This window comes from Lepidochelys kempii, chromosome 10, assembly GCF_965140285.1.
Source record: "Lepidochelys kempii isolate rLepKem1 chromosome 10, rLepKem1.hap1, whole genome shotgun sequence".
In the NCBI taxonomy this organism is placed as follows: Eukaryota; Metazoa; Chordata; order Testudines; family Cheloniidae; genus Lepidochelys; species Lepidochelys kempii.
The window spans coordinates 85,071,339-85,091,289 of NC_136389.1; the positions used below are offsets into that span (position 1 = coordinate 85,071,339).

At 46.6% G+C, this 19,951-nt stretch overlaps 1 protein-coding gene across 11 annotated transcripts in view; it reads left to right on the plus strand.

Annotated features, from left to right (window-relative positions):
• Positions 1–19,951, plus strand: part of PPIP5K1 (diphosphoinositol pentakisphosphate kinase 1) — a 153,532-nt gene that overhangs the window by 12,904 nt on the left and 120,677 nt on the right. For 9 of the 11 annotated variants that reach the window (XM_078854702.1, XM_073304631.2, XM_073304633.2 and 6 more), the window contains 10 exons: positions 82–236; positions 5,076–5,177; positions 5,531–5,692; positions 8,924–9,045; positions 9,571–9,672; positions 11,186–11,272; positions 11,764–11,839; positions 12,443–12,552; positions 13,524–13,609; positions 14,083–14,211. In XM_078854702.1, coding sequence (XP_078710828.1) covers positions 82–236; positions 5,076–5,177; positions 5,531–5,692; positions 8,924–9,045; positions 9,571–9,672; positions 11,186–11,272; positions 11,764–11,839; positions 12,443–12,552; positions 13,524–13,609; positions 14,083–14,211 — 1,131 coding nt within the window. The remainder of the gene's footprint in view (positions 1–81; positions 237–5,075; positions 5,178–5,530; positions 5,693–8,923; positions 9,046–9,570; positions 9,673–11,185; positions 11,273–11,763; positions 11,840–12,442; positions 12,553–13,523; positions 13,610–14,082; positions 14,212–19,951) is intronic. The other 2 variants (XM_073304640.2, XM_073304639.2) reach the window with 1 other exon arrangement.

The following is a 19,951-nucleotide window of genomic DNA, read 5'->3' on the forward strand; positions in this document are numbered from 1 at the left end:
GTGGGGAGGAAGTGGTGAGCTGGATCCTCTGAAGCAGGCTTCCCCTCTTCCTGACCTGCTCCTGCTGTGCTTTGTCTGCAGAGTGCAACCTAGTGGAGGGAGAGGACCAAGTGGAGGTGAATGGAGCCGTTTTCCCAAAGCCGTTTGTAGAGAAGCCAGTCAGTGCGGAGGATCACAATGTTTATATTTACTACCCAACTTCGGCAGGTGGGGGCAGCCAGAGGCTCTTCCGGAAGGTGAGGGGAACTCCAGTTGCCACTGGCCATTGGCTGTGGGGTAGACACTACAGAGCATGCCTGTTGGCAGATAGATAGAACTCCCATGTGCCTCGAGGCCAGAGATGCACCACTGGAAGGAGAGTCCTTGGGTCTGGGAAAGGCTTGTGGGGCCTCCTGGAGGGAGTGGTGGGGGAATCTGGTTTCAAGCTGACTGAGATTTTGTTGCTTGTTAAATGCAAACACCTATTAATGCCATGTTAAGAATGTGGTGTTAAATCACAGTGAGTCAGGAATTGCTGAAGAAACGGTTCCAGCAGCAGTGCCTGGCTTATGTGCTCAATCACACCACATACACTAATAGAATAGCCCCAAAAAGCCTAGTAGATTTAAAAAAAAAAAAAAAATTGCTCAAGTGCTCATCCCATCAGCATGATCACTAGAGGTCATGGGTAGTACAAGCAAATGCAGTTTTCATTCAGATGCCTTAGCCCCTGACTTCATGCTGGGTGTATCTACGCTACAGAATTAACTCCAGTAGTCTCCCCTTGAATGACTTCCTTGGAGGTTAACCTGCCACAAGGGAGAGTGTCCACCCTACAGAATAGCAGCTGAGTGCGCGTGGATCCATGCTGGAGCTCTGCTCACCTGTGTGGCAGTGCTAGGACTTCCGGAGGCACATCTAACAGTTCCCTACCCTGCACACCACCAATCGCTCTGTGAAGACTGCGTCTCACCCTGGTGCGCGCTCTGCTCTCCGTGTCTGGTGTCACTCTCGAGGCTTTATTTGTCTGTTTTTATCCCTTCCCCCATGCTTTGTCTGTTTTTGTTTAGCTTGTACGTTCTTTAGGGCGGGGAGCAGCTTTTCCTCCGGGTTTTGAATATGCCTAGCACAATCCAAATGCTAAATTGTCAAACAAAGACTATTTAGTGACCGTTAAGGTTGCATCAGAATATGCTCCACCCACCCACCCAAAACCTTCACAACATGTTTCTTGACTTTAGCAAAGCTTTTGACACGGTCTCCCACAGTATTCTTGTCAGCAAGTTAAGGAAGTATGGGCTGGATGAATGCACTATAAGGTGGGTAGAAAGCTGGCTAGATTGTCGGGCTCAACGGGTAGTGATCAATGGCTCCATATCTAGTTGGCAGCCGGTATCAAGTGGAGTACCCCAAGGGTCGGTCCTGGGGCCGGTTTTGTTCAATATCTTCATAAATGATCTGGAGGATGGTGTGGATTTCACTCTCAGCAAATTTGCGGATGATACTAAACTGGGAGGAGTGGTAGATACGCTGGAGGGCAGGGATAGGATACAGAAAGACCTAGACAAATTGGAGGATTGGGCCAAAAGAAATCTGATGAGGTTCAGTAAGGATAAGTGCAGGGTCCTGCACTTAGGACGGAAGAACCCAATGCACAGCTACAGACTAGGGACCAAATGGCTAGGCAGCAGTTCTGCGGAAAAGGACCTAGGGGTGACAGTGGACGAGAAGCTGGATATGAGTCAGCAGTGTGCCCTTGTTGCCAAGAAGGCCAATGTCATTTTGGGATGTATAAGTAGGGGCATAGCGAGCAGATCGAGGGACGTGATCGTTCCCCTCTATTCGACATTGGTGAGGCCTCATCTGGAGTACTGTGTCCAGTTTTGGGCCCCACACTTCAAGAAGGATGTGGATAAATTGGAGAGAGTCCAGCGAAGGGCAACGAAAATGATTAGGGGACTGGAACACATGAGTTATGAGGAGAGGCTGAGGGAGCTGGGATTGTTTAGCCTGCAGAAGAGAAGAATGAGGGGGGATTTGAATGCTGCTTTCAACTACCTGAAAGGGGGTTCCAAAGAGGATGGCTCTAGACTGTTCTCAATGGTAGCAGATGACAGAACGAGGAGTAATGGTTTCAAGTTGCAGTGGGGGAGGTTTAGATTGGATATTAGGAAAAACTTTTTCACTAAGAGGGTGGTGAAACACTGGAATGCGTTACCTAGGGAGGTGGTAGAATCTCCTTCCTTAGAGGTTTTTAAGGTCAGGCTTGACAAAGCCCTGGCTGGGATGATTTAACTGGGAATTGGTCCTGCTTTGAGCAGGGGGTTGGACTAGATGACCTTCTGGGGTCCCTTCCAACCCTGATATTCTATGATTCTATGATTCTATGAAATAGGCTGGGGGAAAGACCTGTGCATTTTTTCCACCTTTATATTGCCTACAGTGCTGTTAACACTGCACTCCATATGGCTTTCACTTCTTTTCCTGTAGACACACAACACAAATGCGGACACCAGCGTATGAGACTTGCACTATAATTCATTTACTTCTGTATCAACTTATATCAATAGATCTCCACATCTGACTCCCACATTCTATGCAGCAGGGAAGTTATTCTGCCTTAGCAATGTTGAGGGCACTGCTGAAATTTTGCATTAATGACTTCTTGTTTTTGTATTTCCCTGACTGACATCTAAGTTGGGGGTTTATTGTCCTAGTCAATGATATGGGTAGTGAACTGCATGGGAATTTAAACAGAGGATAGATGAGGTTAGGTTTGAACTTTTGGTCTCCTTTTTTTGCCCTCAGAAGTGAGTGGTGGTGTTCACATATGACAGATTTGCTGTCAAATTGGCAGGTTCGGCATAGCACACAAACTTTCAGTTATGGGTAAAAAGTTATAAAATGCTCTATAGACAAGCACGGCAATTGTATAGCTGGTATTTTGAGCAATCTGTGCATTAAGAGCAGCAATTTGGCTGGAGTGCCGTAGGTTTATTGCAGAAGGAGGTACAAAAAGGTGAGACACGTGAAAATGCAAAGAGGTGATTTTTGAGCTCTTGTTCTCTCTGTATTGAGTTATTTTTCTCAAACCACCAGGAAATTCAAATAGTGTCAATTTACATTTTGTGGATTGGTTTTTATCATATCAATACGATGTTTTAAAAAGTAAAGGTTTAAAGCTTCCTTTAAATTGAAAACTTCTGACTTAGCGTGAATTATGGAGTTAATACTAGCCCCTCCATAACTACAATATGTGGCAGCTGTTATCCAATAAGTTCTTTTAATGTGCTGGGGACAATGTCTTGTTTCAGAAGGTGGAGGAAGTAATTAGGGGACAGCCACTTTAGATTTGATTCTGACTGACCTAGAGGAATTGGAATTAGTTCTGATTGAAGGTTGAAGGCATTTTGGATAAAAGTGATCATGAAATGATAGATTTAATGGTTCAAAGGAAAGGAAGGAGTGAGAGCAGCAGAATAATGATGGATTTCAAAAATATAGAATTTACAGACTCAGAACTGGTAGATTTTCTTCTCATGGGACCTTACCTAAGGGGAAAAGTGGTTCAGGAGTGCTGAAGTTTCTCATAGATAATGTTAAAGGTGGAACAGCAAAAAGGAAACCTATAAAATGTGGAAACACGGACAAATTGCTAAGGAGAAGTATGAAAGAATAGCACAAGAATGTAGGGACCGAATTGGAAAGGCTACGGCACAAAATGCATTATGTACAGCATCAGGTTTCAGAGTAACAGCCGTGTTAGTCTGTATTCGCAAAAAGAAAAGGAGTACTTGTGGCACCTTAGAGACTAACCAATTTATTTGAGCATAAGCTTTTGTGAGCTACAGCTCACTTCAACAAGTACTCCTTTTCTTTTTATGTACAGCATGGGACATAAAAGGACATAAGAAGAAGAGGTTCTATAAATACATTAGGAGCAAGAGGAAAATAGAAGTGTAGGTCCACTATTTAGCAAGGAAGGAGACCTAATAACAGATGATGTCAGGAAGGCTGAGGTGTTTAATGTCTACCTTGCTTCAGGCTTCACTAAAAAGGTTAATTGTGACCAGATCCTTAGCACAATTAACATTTAACAACAAGGAGAAAGGAACACAAGCCAGAATAGGGAGAGAACAGGTTAAAGAATATTAAGGTAAATTAGATGTGTTCAAGTTGTCAGGGCCTGACCAAATTCATCCTCGGGTACTAAACGAACTAGTTGAAGTAATCTTGGAATTGTTAGCGATTATCTTCGAGAACTCATGGAGGATGGGTGAGGTGCCAGGGAACGGAAAAGGTCAAACACAGAATCTGCCTTTAAAAAGGGGAACAAAGAGGACATAGGGAATTATAGACCAGCCAACTTAACTAGATACCTGGAAAGATAATAAATTGGTTAGTCTCTAAGGTGCCACAAGTACTCCTTTTCTTTTTGGAAAGATACCGGAACATATGATTAAAACATCAATTTGTAAGCTCCTGGAGGATAACAGAGTAATAACAGTCCACATGAATTTATCAAGAACAAATCACACTAAACCAACCTAATTTCCAAACCCATCAGGGATTGTCTAGGTTTACTTGGCCCTGCCTCAGTGCTGCAGGCTGGATTAGATGACCTCTTGAGGTCCCTTACACCCTTGCATTTCTGTGATTCATACCCAGTTTCAAGGGTCCCATTCCATCCCTCTTTGCTGCAGCCTTTTGGATTAGGTTGTTCCCAAGGAAGTGCTATTGCTTACATTGCCAAGCTCTTGTGTGGCTGAATTTGAATTTATTTAAACTTCCCATTTAGCTCTTTGTTAGGCAGAGTCCAAACAGTGGAACACTTTATCATAAAAGAGGAGAGTTTGAAGGGAAAGTACTTTTCCCTTTGTGCTGCTAGGTGGCTTGCTGTGTGTTCGTGTGCGAGAGAGACTTATCCACAGTCAAGCAGACTGACAGACTAATAAGTGCAGTTAGGGTGCCTGGCCTGTGTGGTTCCTCACTCTTTTTCCCCCTGCAGCAGTGGATCCTGCATGAGCATATTTTAGCTCACACTGAACACCTCCCTTTTTACCTCCTCTGAGGTTCTCTTCATCTTTTGATTTCAGATCGGTAGCCGGAGCAGTGTTTACTCCCCTGAAAGCAGTGTACGGAAAACGGGCTCGTACATTTACGAGGAGTTCATGCCTACAGATGGCACTGATGTCAAGGTGAGGAGAAGGCTGGAGTGAAAGTGAGGGATGGCTGCCTCCTTGGCCAGACCTTGGGTAGCTGTGGTCTTAGTAGTCTAAGAACTCTGCTGAGAACTCTTTGGAGTGTTCCCTCCAGATAGTCAGTGACAGCACTGCCTGATCAGGGTGAGGATTTAATGCTTGTCTGCTTCAGACATTAAAGAGGAGAGTGTGTGGCACCAAACCCCCTTCCACTTCTCCATATGTCTGCAGCCCAGGTGTGTCCTGGTGGGTTCCAGTTAGTTTGTCTGTCTGCTCAGCTGTAACTTTTTGGAACCTGGCTAGATAATCCAGTGATACAGGCCACCTAGCTCACCTCTGTCTCTGCCCAGGTGTACACAGTTGGGCCGGATTATGCCCATGCGGAAGCCCGGAAGTCCCCTGCTCTGGACGGGAAAGTTGAACGGGACAGTGAGGGGAAAGAAATCCGCTATCCGGTCATGCTGACTGCCATGGAGAAGTTAGTTGCCAGGAAAGTCTGTGTTGCCTTTAAGGTTTGTGCATCTCCCATTCTGTAGGAGTAACGGACTGTTCCCTGAAACATCCTGTTTGTGCCCCAGGCATCCACTTATGCTACAGCCTGTCACCCCAGTGGCCCTGACACCCCTGTGGCCGAGGTCTGTAACCAGTCAGGAAAGCTGAGGGGACACGGGGGTGGGGGGCGAAGGGAGCGGCTCAGAAGTTTTCTGTGTGTTCTCAGCTACATGTGGGCTGAGAACATTTAGCCTGCTTGTGTTACATTGGTTGGTGTCACTCTCTAACTTGTGGCCTGCCATCTGCTACTCCCCTGGCCTGTCCCTTCCTTCACTACTCTTTCCCACTCTCATGTACATTTTGGTGGGTGTTTTCCACCACTTTTTCAGTGTCTGTTTTGCTGTTGGGCCTGTGTACATTAGATGCTTTGTGGCATTGCTACCCCCTGGTTTTGGTCCTGTGCCTGCATGTGGAACTGCTCCTTGCTTTTCTCAGGGGTTCAGCACCAGTGTGGTTGCACCATTTAGAGCCAGTCTTGAAAACCCCTTCCTCTGCACCATTAGAGTAATAATGTGGATAGGAGACCCAAGTATTGCAGCTGCACTGGTTCAGTTGTCTTTCTTGGTGCACGCATCCAGACATGTTCTTCAGCCATGGTCACTATTCCGATGCCATTATCACAGCAGCCACCGGCACTGTCCCCCCCACTTGGCCCCTTCAGACTACCACACGTGGTCCCCCCCACACATCTGGATTCGTGGAACTGTTGAGACCCACTGTGAAGCTGTTGGTTCCATACTCTGATTCTCTGCTGCTCTCTGGTTCCCTGGACACCTCAGTCCTGCCTTCCTGGTCCTTCCTGAGTGGCACACTTCTTCCACATGATTTGCACTGCCAACACTGTCGGTTCCACCCCTACCAGACCCACTGAGGCGGATTAGGTTTTGTGGGGCCCTGGACCAGAGCAAGTCGGGGGGGGAGCCCCTCACCACCCCTTCCGCCTGCAGTCTCTTCCCTCCCCCTCTCACCCCCCCCCAAAGCGTTCCTGCCAGGGAGTGGGGGTCTGGTTACGGGGGCTTCCCGTGCTCCGTGGCAGGAGAGGCAGGCAGGTTGGGGTGCGGTGGCGCCCATTTTTCCAGGGCCCCCAATTGGCCGAGGCCTCTGGGCATGGGCCCGTTGGCCCAGTGGGTAATCTGCCACTGTGGACCCATCCTCCGAGTCTGAGTGCTTCTCGGAGCCAGATCCCTCCTTCTCACTTGCCCAGTCTCACAGTCCAGATCCCAGGTGCCGACCACTGTATCCTCATTGAGCCATGGTTCCCTCCGGGGTCTGCCACTGCACAGCGACGCATTTGCTTGGTCCTACTAGCCTCCATGGGACCTGTACTGGGACCATAGTGTGCCTCTGGCGGCATCCTGCCGACTATCGGCTACCTGCACCGCACCCTCCTCTGCTTATTGTGAAGGGGAGGAAGATATAGTGCAACTGGTATTTTGGGTCCCTGTTGGAGCCTGTTCATTGCCAGATGAGGCACTGATCCTGCTCTCCCTCTCCCCACCTGATTATTATAAACAATACCACAACCTGCTTCATCATGTGGCCATAGCTTTTGGGCTCATGCGGGAGGTGATCCAGGATAAACAACACCAGCTACTGGACCTCCTACAACCACCAGGACCTTCACAGACTGCCCTCCTCATTCATGAAGCCATCCTGCAACCAGCACAGATGGTCTGGCATACACCAGCCCACTGTGCCCCTACCACCAAGCACTTGGAGAGAGGCGATACTTTGTCCTGTCTAAAGGCACGGACTTCCTTTTCACGCACCCACCTCCCAACTCACTGGTGGTTCATGCAGCGACCAAACATGCTTGCCAACACCACCTCAAGTCACTCCTCTGGACAGGGCAGCCAAGAAGTTGGACCTTTTGGATAGGAAGGACTACTCTTCTGTGGGACTGCAGTTCTGTATCACCACCTACCAGGCCCTGTTGGAGAAATATGACTTCCTCACATATTCAAAGCTTTCAGAGTTTCAGGCTTTTCTACTGCCAGACAAACAGCAAGACTTCCAGGTGCTGCTGGACAAAGGTCAACTGCTCACCAAGTTGAGCCTCCAGACAGCTGTACAGGCTGCCGACACTGCATCATGCTCATTGGCGACTGGCATAGTACTTCGTCACAACTGCTGTCTCTAGCTGTCTGGGCTCCCTAAGGAGGTTCAGGCCATTCTTGAGGACACTGGAGCAGCATCGACCCGCACGGCCTCTTATAGCCTTGGATGCATCTGTGGACAAGGCACGATGCACGTGCGGGTCAAAGGACATTGATACAATACAAAACTGTTCTGGCTGCAGCACATGGCATGAGTGCACATCCACATTTGGAATTCAGACCAGGACCACATATCTCGAACCTCCAGTTACTGGTAAGTAGCCTCCTTTTTCTAGCCCTTGTGGTTGAGGAGAAAAGCTTGTGGAAAACGGTTCCACACAAATGCCATGGCTGTGGAATTGCAGAACATATGGGACCCTGTCTGTATGGAACCAAACCTATCCACAAGTTCCCCACTTCTGAGCTCTGTGCCGGTGAGACCAGGAGTCGAACAGCCTCTGAGGGGTAACGGACCAAATGAATTGGGCTATATATTGCTATTGTTATGACCTAGCAGACATTCATGTACATTTTGGAGATGTCCAGTGCACTCAGCTGAGACTTAAGACAGCTTACATAGTAGTTGTGCTGTCTTCATCATAGGACTTTGTAATGCTGCTTCTCAGAGCTCTGTATGTGGCTTTTTCCCTCAGCTGAGGTTTGAGCTCAAAGGACTGAGAGCAAGAGTGTAGTCATTTCTCATATACTCTTGACCTGGCACCCAGAGATTATGCTTGTTGTGACAGTTCTGCTGTCCTGGTTCATTTGCTCATGGTGCAGACCCTTGATCCGACAGGCTTACCTGAAAGGGCCAATTACTGGTAAGTAACTCCTCTGTCTCTTTCTCCCAGAATCCATGAAGTGTACGTATTGGTGGTGTGGGGGTGCTGAAACCAGAGAGCCCTAGCCTTCCTGCCAGAGAAAGCAGAGCTTGGAAGGCCTCTGTGGAGCCAAGTTGCACAGTGTATTGGCTAGGCCTGTGCTGCATAGTCCTCTTTCACAGCTGCTGGGCCGGGCCTGTGTTGCCTGCCCCATACCCTGAGCTTTTGGGGAGGTTTGTCTGAATCCCTTGCCTTTTGTTTCCTTCTCATGCAGCAGACAGTGTGTGGGTTTGACCTTCTGCGGGCAAATGGCCACTCCTTTGTCTGTGATGTGAATGGGTTCAGCTTTGTGAAGAACTCCATGAAGTATTATGATGACTGCGCCAAAATTCTTGGGTATGTAAAGAGCTAAAGCCAGAGCGCGTGTGTGTGTGTGTGTGTGTGAGAGAGGGAGCTCCTTCAAGTATGTGGTATAACCCTGCTCACCTTATTCTGGCGAGCTCGGCAAACTGCTGAGCAGGGAACACTTGCTTTGTGTTTGAAACTTGTAAGTGCTTAGGATGGGGAAGCTCCAGGGTGTAAGGGGTTAATTTCTCTCAGATGCAGATTTGCCAGCCAATATCAACTGTAGATGAGTTGGCCTTCTTATAACCTACGAACCCAGCTACTGTACTGGAGATACTGGGAAAGCATTTGTTTGGACTGATGCAAAGGATGCCAACACCTGCTGCACTCTGGAGCTCTCCTGCTGGGTCTGTGATGTGAAAATCTGACTTGAGAGTGTGTGCAGGACTAAAGGAAGCACCATCTGTGGCATAATGGGTTTTGAGCAAGTCTGTGGTGGAGGGGAATTCTAGGGGAGCTTGTCACTGGGTGCAGATTGCTAAGGGAATGGAATTCCTGTGTTCTGGTCTGTTCCAGGAATATAATCATGCGGGAATTGGCTCCCCAGTTCCAGATTCCCTGGTCCATCCCAACGGAGGCAGAGGATATTCCCATTGTCCCCACAACTTCAGGCACCATGTGAGTATCTGTTAGCCCCAGCAAAGGGTGCCCCCATGGGTAGCCAAGGATTGCCATACTCCCCCTGAGCATTGTGCTTCCCCTCCAAGCATTTGGGTCTATGCAGAACACAAACTGTAACTCACTAGAGAGACCTAATCAAGCTAGGGAAGGGCAGCACAATGAAGGATGAAATTGAGTGTTGAGGAATGCAAACTAATGCACATTGGAGGAATAATATGAACCACTCATATGCCTTCGAGGGTTCTAAAGTAACGATCTCCACTCAGGGAAGGGACATGGGTGTCATGGTGACAGCTGCGTGAGCCCCCTGCTCAGTGTGCAGCTGCAGTCAAAACAAACCTGGTAGGATACTGAGGAAATGGGATGGAGAACAATATAGTGAAAGTATCATGATGCCATTATATAATCTGTGAGATGTCTTCATTTAGAATACTGTGGTCAATTCTGGTCACCCTGTCGTAAAAAGGTTGTACCAGAAATAGATGGGGTGTAGAGGGGGTGATAATGAACAGGAGCCTGACAAAACTCTCCTATGAAGAGAGAGAGAGAAAAGATTGGAATGATTACCCTAGAGAGGAGACAAATAAGAGGGTAGGATAAAAATATATAAAATAATGACTGATCTGGAGAAGGTAGATCAGGAACTTCTCTTTATTCTTGTATTCTGGGAAAGGTTGTCGAGAACAGTCAATGAAATTGAAAGGTGGCAAATTTGAAGTTGATGAAAGGAAATATTTTTTCACACAAGACAGCCTGTGGAACTCATTGCCACAATTGCATATTGTGTCAAAGTGCTGCATAGGACTCAAAAAAAAGACTGGCCATTTATATGGATAATAAGCACAGCCAGAGTTACTGTAGTAATTATTGAAAAGTTTTGGAAGCGATATCATCGCTCCTGCTTCTGGGCATAAGCTGGCTCAACTAATGGGGATCAGAGGAAACTGGCTCTGGGGCAGGCTGTCCCAGAACTGCCTGGTGCATGGTTTTTCCGTTTGGTCCTGGCCAAAGGCAGAGACCGGTATCTCGGTGGTCTGGTCTAGTCTGGCCATTCCTGTGTTCCCAAAGTGGGATTGTGCACTTCCTGAAAGCAGTTTGGCACAGTCCAAAGTCCTGTTCCGACAGCTGCCCTAACATCTGGCCCAGCTCACGCCTCCAGAATCTCCTGCTGCTTCATGCTTGCACATCATGCTTGTGAATTCTGTGACTCTGTTGTCTGCTGTGGTGTTAATGTGGCTGTAGCATTTTGACTCCTGTCTTGCAGGCTCTGAACTTGTGTGCCAGTCTGGGTTGGGGTTACCGCATCTGATGATGGGGATTCTTCCAGATCTGGTGTAGGCTTTCTAATACTGAAGCAGACTTCTGAGAGCATGGGGGCAAAAGGGGTTTCCACAAGACTGGGATCTGTCTCCTTGTGTTGGTGTAGGTGTTGGAATGGGAAAAGGAGGAATATATGGAAAGGGTGCTGTCTCCTGACAGGGCTTATGCTTTTTGGTTTCTCCCACGCTAGGATGGAGCTGCGCTGTGTTATTGCAGTGATACGGCATGGAGACCGCACCCCCAAGCAGAAGATGAAGATGGAGGTTAAACACTCTAGGTAATGGGTGCAGCAGAAGGCGTATGGACTCTTGCAGTCAAGAGAAATGATAGGTAGAGGGCTTAGCTGCTGAGATCATGGACCAAGCATGAGAGTCCACTGCATGGGAAGTGGTGCTTTCTCTAGCTCCATTCAGAGCTAATATCTTTAACTCAGTCAATCTAGCCTGCCCCAGGAAGCTCCTACATTTTCCATGCAAGCACTGGGAGAGGGCAGCTCGGGATGAAGGCTTGTTCGAAGTACAAGATCTTGGACTTTCTGCTGGGCACTTGCAAAGGGAAGGGCCCCTGTCAAGGAGAGAAACCATTGGCTACTCTTTCCTTCTCCTAGTTCAGGCTGAAAGCACCTGTTTTCCTGGAAATTCTGGGGGCAGGAATGAGCCTGTTGACATGCCAGCTCTCACTGAAGAGGCATAGCTGGGTATGTAGGCATGACCATCCTCTTGGCATGGGAAGAACTGAAAATCTGACTAGGTCTGTCTGTCTGTTTAGGTTCTTCGAATTATTTGAGAAATACGATGGCTACAAGACAGGGAAGCTGAAGCTGAAGAAACCAGAGCAGCTGCAGGTGAGGGGAAGACCTCCCTGGGGTCACTGTACAGAAGATCTGGGTGATCTGGATCCCAGAGAAAGCTTTATGTGGGGATGGTCAATGGGAGGAGCACTACCTGAGCACTCTCCCCATCACATACACAGCAAGTCATGTCACTAGCTTCCAGCAGGGACTGCTCATGGGCAAGAACCTGAGGAAAGATGAACTGCTGTAGAATCACAATAATGTCAGTCCTGCTGCTCTCCCATCACGGTGCTGTCTCGGTGAGAGAGCGCCTCAAAGTTCGAGAACTGGAGGAATTGAAGGCTTGTGTTTGCTTCTGAGCAGGACAGAGCTGCAACCTGAAAGTGGAAGAAACCAGAACTGGCCTTAACTTATCCTGGCTAAGGCTGTGTCTTGGAGAATAAAATGTCCCCACAGATGAATGTGGGAAACCGTTTCAATGATGTGAGTGGCCATGGAGCTAGGTGCATGCTATCTGAGTGCCCATCCTCCCTGGCACACTGGAAGGAGAGTTGGTGACTGTGGGGCTGGGTGTCCGTAGCCTTGGGGCACTGGAAGGGTAGGGGGTGCAAGCTCTCTGGGTACATGATAGATGGTGCTTGTTATCCCTGACAGGAAGTGCTGGATATTGCGCGCCTGCTAGTGGTGGAGTTGGGAACTCACAATGACACTGAGATCGAGGAGAGGAAGTCCAAACTGGAGCAGCTAAAAACTGTCCTGGAAATGTGAGTAAGAGCGAGTCGCGTGGGGTGGAGGCTCATGTTAGGGCTACCTACTCCCCGGCGGATAATAGTGCAGCTGCAGAAGGGAGACACGTTACTGAAGCACTGTGTGCTGCTCATGTCCTGCCTGGCCAGTCCCCTAGGGGTGACAGAGGCTGCAGCCTCCTTGTAGGCAGCAGTATCTGGAGGATGACACCAGCAGGGCTTGCTCCGAAACTCTCGCACCACAAGCACCACTTCTTATTTTTTGGGCACTGTAAGCATGACGTCTTCTGGTTTTCATGTAGAAAGGCCCAGCACCCTGACCTAGCAATGCTCTTTTGACAATTGGGAACTTCCACTGCTGGAGAAAAGGAAAAATCATCCCCTTGATGCACAGCACTTGTGCATATAATGTCCTCTGTCTAGAGATCTGCAAATGGAATGGAGGTAGCTTTGCTCAGTGAGGTTGTTCTAGCACCAAGAGTGCGACAAAAGGAAAACTGAAACCTTGATGTGGCCTGGTGAATCCAGTACCTCTGTAAGGCAAACAAGGCCAAATCCAGAATAGCCTATGGGGCCAACATAACAGGTGACATGGTGGTCTTATGGCATCTCCGAACATACAGAAGCCCAAATCTAATAAGTAGATCAGATCTCACCTTGTTTGGGCCTAGGAGGCAGCACTATGGGATCTTGTATTTATCTGTCAAAGGTATAGATAGAAATTAGTGTCCAGAGGGTTTCAAACACTCTTAATTTCTGAGTCCAAAAAAGTCTTCTGTTTTCAGACCATTTTGTTAAATGAGGCAGCAGGCAAACCTGCCAGCTTTGTATGCTGGGTCACAGATGTAGAGCACCAGTGCACAACTTGACCACTTAGTGGTGCTGCCAGGAAATGAACTTCGTCCAAGGACTGTAAGAAGGGCATTGCAGGGAGCTTGAATGTCCCTGGCTATGGGGCCAGGATATTGATTTATCTCCCTTTGTGACAGGTACGGACATTTCTCTGGCATTAACCGCAAGGTGCAGCTAACCTACCTGCCTCGTGGACACCCAAAAGCTTCCAGTGAAGACGAAGGTTAAAAACCCCGCACGCACTCCCTCTCAGACTGGTTCTAATCCCTGGGGCTCAGTACCTGTGTGCTGCTCTGCCACCCCAGCTTGGACTGCACCTTTGGGGTGGTGGGAACTGAGCAGAGTGCTGGTCAGAAGGACGAATGCATGCCTACTCTGCCACTATGGCAAGACCTACTGGAGCTAACACCTGAATGCTTTATGCCATACCCCCATCCCTTAGGGTGGATTGGAGTTCACATGCCCTGTCTTGAACTTCTGTCATTAAGACTGGAAATTTGACCCCTATGTCCCCAAAATCCAGAACCCCCTAATCATGCACTCACTGAAGTCCATTAGACAGGCTCTCGTTGATCCAGCGCCCACTGAAATCATGCCCATGCTGAGACTCCTCTGCCGCTGCCCTGTAGTCCCCCTGGTCTCTGGAGCTTGTGTCCCTATTTTACAGTTTGGTGACTACCTGTTTATCTGTTTTAGATGCCCGTAAGGAGCCCTCCCCATCTCTGCTACTGGTGCTGAAATGGGGTGGAGAGCTGACCCCAGCAGGAAGGGTCCAGGCAGAAGAGCTTGGTCGGGCCTTTCGCTGTATGTACCCTGGAGGCCAAGGTGAGCTTTCCCTCTTGTGCTGCTTATCAGTTCTGGTCTCTGACTGTACACAGAGGCCACATATAGCCTGCTAATCACCATTGGTGATTGGATGCATGTATGCATCTGAATACTTTCTCTTGATTAGGCTCTGGTAGCATATGTGGCTCAGGGCTCCACCACTGCTTTATTTCAGTAACTATTTCTGTTCTGTGTTGGAAAGAAGAAGGATGATGTGGTTGTGTCACACGAGGATGACTAACTACTTTCCAGTCCATTGTAACAGAGGAGGATGTTAAACAACATCTACTAGTGATAAATGTTTTAAAATCCAGCAGGTCTGGAGAACTTGCACCCGAGAGTCCTAAAAGAGTTGGCTGAGGAGATCTCTGACCTGCTGATGTTAACTTCCAATAAATCTTGGAATACTGGAAAAATTCCAGAAGACTGGAAGAGTGCTAATGTGCCAATATTCAAAAAGGGAAAGTGGGTTGACCTGGGTGACTATAGGCTAGTTACCATTATTGAAGAATTCGACTAGGAATATAATTAATGCCAATCAACCTAGTTTTATAGAGAATAGGTCTTGTCAAACAAACCTCTGATTTCAGTCTTTGTTAGTGCAAGTTTGGTTAATAAAGGTAACTGGATAGATATAAGACATTTGACTTTGTACCACACAACATTCTGATTTGAAAAATTAGCAGTATGTAGTATCCATAGAACACACACTAAATGGATTAAGAACTGAGTGACAGATGTCAAAAAGTGGTGGTCAATGGGGAAATCATCATCAAGTGGGGGTATTTCTAATGGAATGCTGCAGGAATTGGTGGAAGTCATCTTTTTCATCAATACTTCTGGAAGTAAATATAATCACTGCTGATAAAACTTTGTGGATGACACAGATTGGTGGTGTGGTCAATAATAATAGGACAGTCACAAGAGCTGTCTGGATAGCTTGGTATCATTCAATGAAAATGCACTTAAATACAACCAAATGCAAAGTTATACATCTAGGAGCAAGGAATGCAGATCATACCTGCAGAGTTGGGTCTATATTCTAGAAAGCAAGGACCCTGAAAAGGATTGAGGGGTCACACTGGACAAGCAACTGAACATAAGTTCCCAGTGTCCCAATACGGTCTCCCACGCTATTCTTGCCAGCAAGTTTAAAAAAGTATGGATTGGATGAAAGGACTATAAGGTTGTCCGGCTCGACGGGTAGTGATCAACGGCTCAATGTCTAGTTGGTGGCCGGTATCAAGCGGAGTGCCCCAGGGATCAGTCCTGGGGCCAGTTTTGTTCAACATCTTTATTAATGATCTGGATGATGGGATGAATTGTGAACTTACTGAGGGTACAAGTGATACTAAGCTTGGGGGAGAGGTAGATATGCTGGAGGGTATGGATAGGGTCCAGAGTGACCTAGACAAATTGGAGGATTGGGCCAAAAGAAATCTGATGAGGTTCAACAAGGACAAGTGCAGAGTCCTGCACTTAGGACAGAAGAATCCTATGCACTGCTACAGGCTGGAGACCAACTGGCTAAGCAGCAGTTCTGCAGAAAAGGACCTAGGGGTTACAGTGGATGAGAAGCTGGATACAAGTCAACAGTGTGCCCTTGTTGCCAAGAAGGCTAACGGCATATTGGGCTGCATTAGTAAGAGCATTGCTAGCAGATCGAGGGAAGTGATTATTCCCCTCTATTCGGCACTGGTGAGGTCACATCTGCAGTATTGCATCCAATTTTGGGCTCCCCACTACAGAAAGGATGTGGACAAATTGGAGAGAGTCCAGCGGAGGGCAATGAAAATGATCAGGGGGCTGGTGCACGTGAATTACAAGGAGACGTTGAGGGAACTGGGCTTGTTTAGTCTGCAGAAGAGAAGAGTGAGGGGGGATTTGATAGCAGCCTTCAACTACCTGAAGGGGGGTTCCGAAGAGGATGGAGCTCGGCTGTTCTCAGTGGTGGTAGATGACAGAAAAGTAGCAATGGTCTCAAGTTGCAGTGGGGGAGGTTTAGGTTGGTGTGACATTACTGACATAACCTGTGACCGTATAGATCATTGTTGCAAGCACTGTTATATATTTGCAGCAAATATTGTACAAAGGTTGTTGTGTAAGGTGTCTATTGAAAGGTTATCTGATATCTGTGCAAGCAGTTTGCTGTAGCTGAAGGGTGTAAAAGTAAGTTGATCAAGGAAGTTTCAGTTCCTAACTGCTAGAAATTTTCTGTTGTGAATGGATCTACTGACTTTCCTTTTGAAAGATCCCGTGTGGATAGCTTTAAGAAGGTCTCAGATGGAGTAAAAGCTGTTAAGGAATTTAAACAGCCCTATGACCAAGTGGCTGTGTTTGGCCAGGTTGTTGGAAAGACAAAGGTGTTGGAACAGGAATGTCTCCATGCTAATTCTTTAAGTGAGCAGTCTGTGCTTCAGGGTCTAAGGACAGACTTGGTTACTGGTGTTTCAGAGCAGAACAGTTTTTCTGGCTGAATGCTTAAGGATGCAGGGGAAAGCAAGCAAACTCTCTCTCTCTCTCAAACTCTTTGGATTTGTGTGGTATCTCTTTAAGACAAAGTCCAGCCTTGAAATTGGTAGCAGCTGAGAATTTAAAAGCTAGTGTTTGTGTTGATGCAGATTACCTGACTGACTGGAAGAGGAAAGACTTGCTAATAGCTGCAAAGAGTCCTGTGGCACCTTTATAGACTAAACCCACGAAAGCTTATGCTCCAATACGTCTGTTAGGCCATGTCTACACTACCCGCGGGATTGGCGGGTAGTGATCAATCTGTCGGGGATCGATTATCGCATCTAGTGTAGACGTGATAAATCGATCCCCGTTCGCTCTGCCGTTGACTCCGGAACTCCTCCACAGCGAGAGGCAGAAGCGGAGTTGATGGGGGAGCGGCCGCTACGCTATTCTTGTAGCTGAAGTTGCGTATCTTAGATTGATTCCACCCCACCCCGCCCAGTGTAGACCAGGCCTAAGTCTATAAGGTGCCACAGGACTCTTTGCCGCTTTTACAGATCCAGACTAACATGGTTACCCCTCTGATACTTGCTAATAGCTGTTAGCACAAAAAGCACACCCAATCAGCCAGTAAATTCTGTTAAGCAAGAGAAATCAGGGTTTGATCCTACAGGACAAGGAGAAAAAAGAAAACTTAATTTGGCAAAGGAAGCCACAGATTAACCCTAAAATGCCAAAACACCAATGGTATTGAGCCAAAGGTGTGTCATGACAAAAATGATTGTAAATGGACACTTGCAATGGATTTGTTGCTATTGCTAATGGTAAATTTTGTAACTAATGTATTGCTGTTACCAAGAACTGTAAGAATGTACAGTGTGCCTAATCTTTTGGAAGATCCCTTGAACATGTTAAAAGATACATAAAAACACATGTTAAAAGGCCTTGTAATGCTGATGTTTAGTGCCTGTAAACAGTCTTGGAACTTTTCACAGGAGAAAAGACATTCCAAACCTAATGTGCTGTATGAAAAGGGAAACTGAGGCACGCCACCATATTGCTTTCACGGCTAAATGCCAAGATTCCTGTACTATGAACAACATTTAATATCTACATTGACTCCATATTGATTGGGTTCCAAACATTTTCCAGAGTTTGTGTAGATAAAGTAGTTACGTTCTGTAGCTCTTGGCAAGATCACATAGACATACAGAAACCATGCTGCAAGAGCAGATCCAATCCAGTATTAGTCTACTCAAGTTTTACCTTGAGTTTATAAAAAGATTAAATCATGCTATTGAACATGGTTTTGATAAGCCATTTCTGTTATACCCCAATACTAGCTGTAGTGAGACAGAACCAAGAATGGGGAGCTCTTGGGATGCAGTCGGTGATGTTTGTCATCCCTTCCTGCATCAATTTTGCATTGGGGGTGTGACGTTACTGACATAACCAGTGACTGTATAGATAATTGTTGCAACCACTGTTATATATTTGCAGCAAATATTGTACAAAGGTTGTCGTGTAAGGTGTCTATGGAAAGGTTATAATTGGCTGATTATGATTATGCTATCTGTATGGGTGTATAATGTTTGTAGTTGAAGTTATGAATATTGGCTACGTACTTGTATATCAATGAGTTTTGATTCTAAGTAGCCTCAGTGAAGGTCAGTTTCTTGAGAAGGGACTGTTCTTAGTAAGTGCCCAATCAAGGAACACTTAACTGACAGTGAACTTTGGGAGACGCCAATCCACATCTGAGCTTTCCTGGGAAGGTTCAAACTAACATGTAAACAATGGCCTCTGCCTTTAAAGAACAGAGTCATGCATGGACATGTGGCTTGCCCACGTGACTCCAGGCTCCATCTTGCTGCTGTGATCGTACACAGGGCAGAGGATATAAAAGGCTGTGGCATCACCTCAATTTTGTCTTCAAACCTGTTTCTTGCCTCTGGAGGAACTTTGTTCAGCGCTTCAGTTTATAGCAAAGGACTGAAGGACCCACCCCAGCTGGGGATGTTCTCCAGAGACTTGATTTGAATCTGCAGCTTATTCCATCACTGCTACAAGCCTGAACCAAGAACTTTGCCATGACTGTATGTAGTTGATTTCATTTAACCAATTATAGCTCTCAACTATATTTCTTTCTTTTTATGAATAAACCTTTAGATTTTAGATTCTAAAGGATTGGCAACAGGATGATATGTGGGTAAGATCTAACTTGTATATTGGTCTGGGGCTTAGTCTTTTAGGATCAAGAGAACCTTTTTTTCTTTTACTGGGGTATTGGTTTTCATAACCATTCATCCACATAACAAGTGGTACTGGTGGTGATACAGAGGAACTGGAGTGTGTAAGGTAATTGCTTGTATGACTTATGGTTAGCCAGTGGGGTAAAACCAAAGTCCTCTCTCTCTGGCTGGTTTGGTTTGCCTTGGTGTGCAAAGGAACCCCAGCCTTGGGCTGTAACTGCCCTGCTCTCAGCAATTTGTCCTGAATTGGTACCCTCAGTTAGGTCCCACCAAAGCTAGCATCGTTACAGTTGGATATTAGGAAACACTATTTCACTAGGAGGGTGATGAAGCACTGGAATGGGTTACCTAGGGAGGTGGTGGAATCTCCATCCTTAGAGGTTTTTAAGGCCTGGCTTGACAAAGCCCTGGCAGGGATGATTTAGTTGAGGATCGGTCCTGCTTTTGAGCAGGGGATTGGACTAGATGACCTCCTGATGTCTCTTCCAACCCTGATCTATGATTCTAATAAAAGGAGTCCTTGTGGCACCTTAGAGACTAACAAATTTATTTGAGCATAAGCTTTCATGAGCCACAGCTCACTTCATCGGATGCATCCAATGAAGTGAGCTGTGGCTCATGAAAGCTTATGCTCAAATAAATTGGTTAGTCTCTAAGGTGCCACAAGGACTCCTTTTCTTTTTGCGGATACAGACTAACACGGCTGCTACTCTGAAACCTGTGATTCTAATGTGATTCTTTGGTGTATAAAGAGGGAAGTAGGAGCAGGAAGGTGATTTTTACATTTGTATATAGACTTGATGAGACTGATACTGGAACACTGCATTTAGTTCCGGTGTCCACAATTTAAAAAATAATGGAAAAATTGGTGGACGTGTAGAAGAGAGCCACAAAAATGATTTGATGGATGGAGAAAATGGCTTACAGTGAGAGACTTAAGGAGCTCATTCTGTTTAGCTTATCAAGAAGAAGACTGAGTGATGACTTGATCTACAGGGTTCTTTAATGTAACCAAGAAAGGCAGAACAAGAACC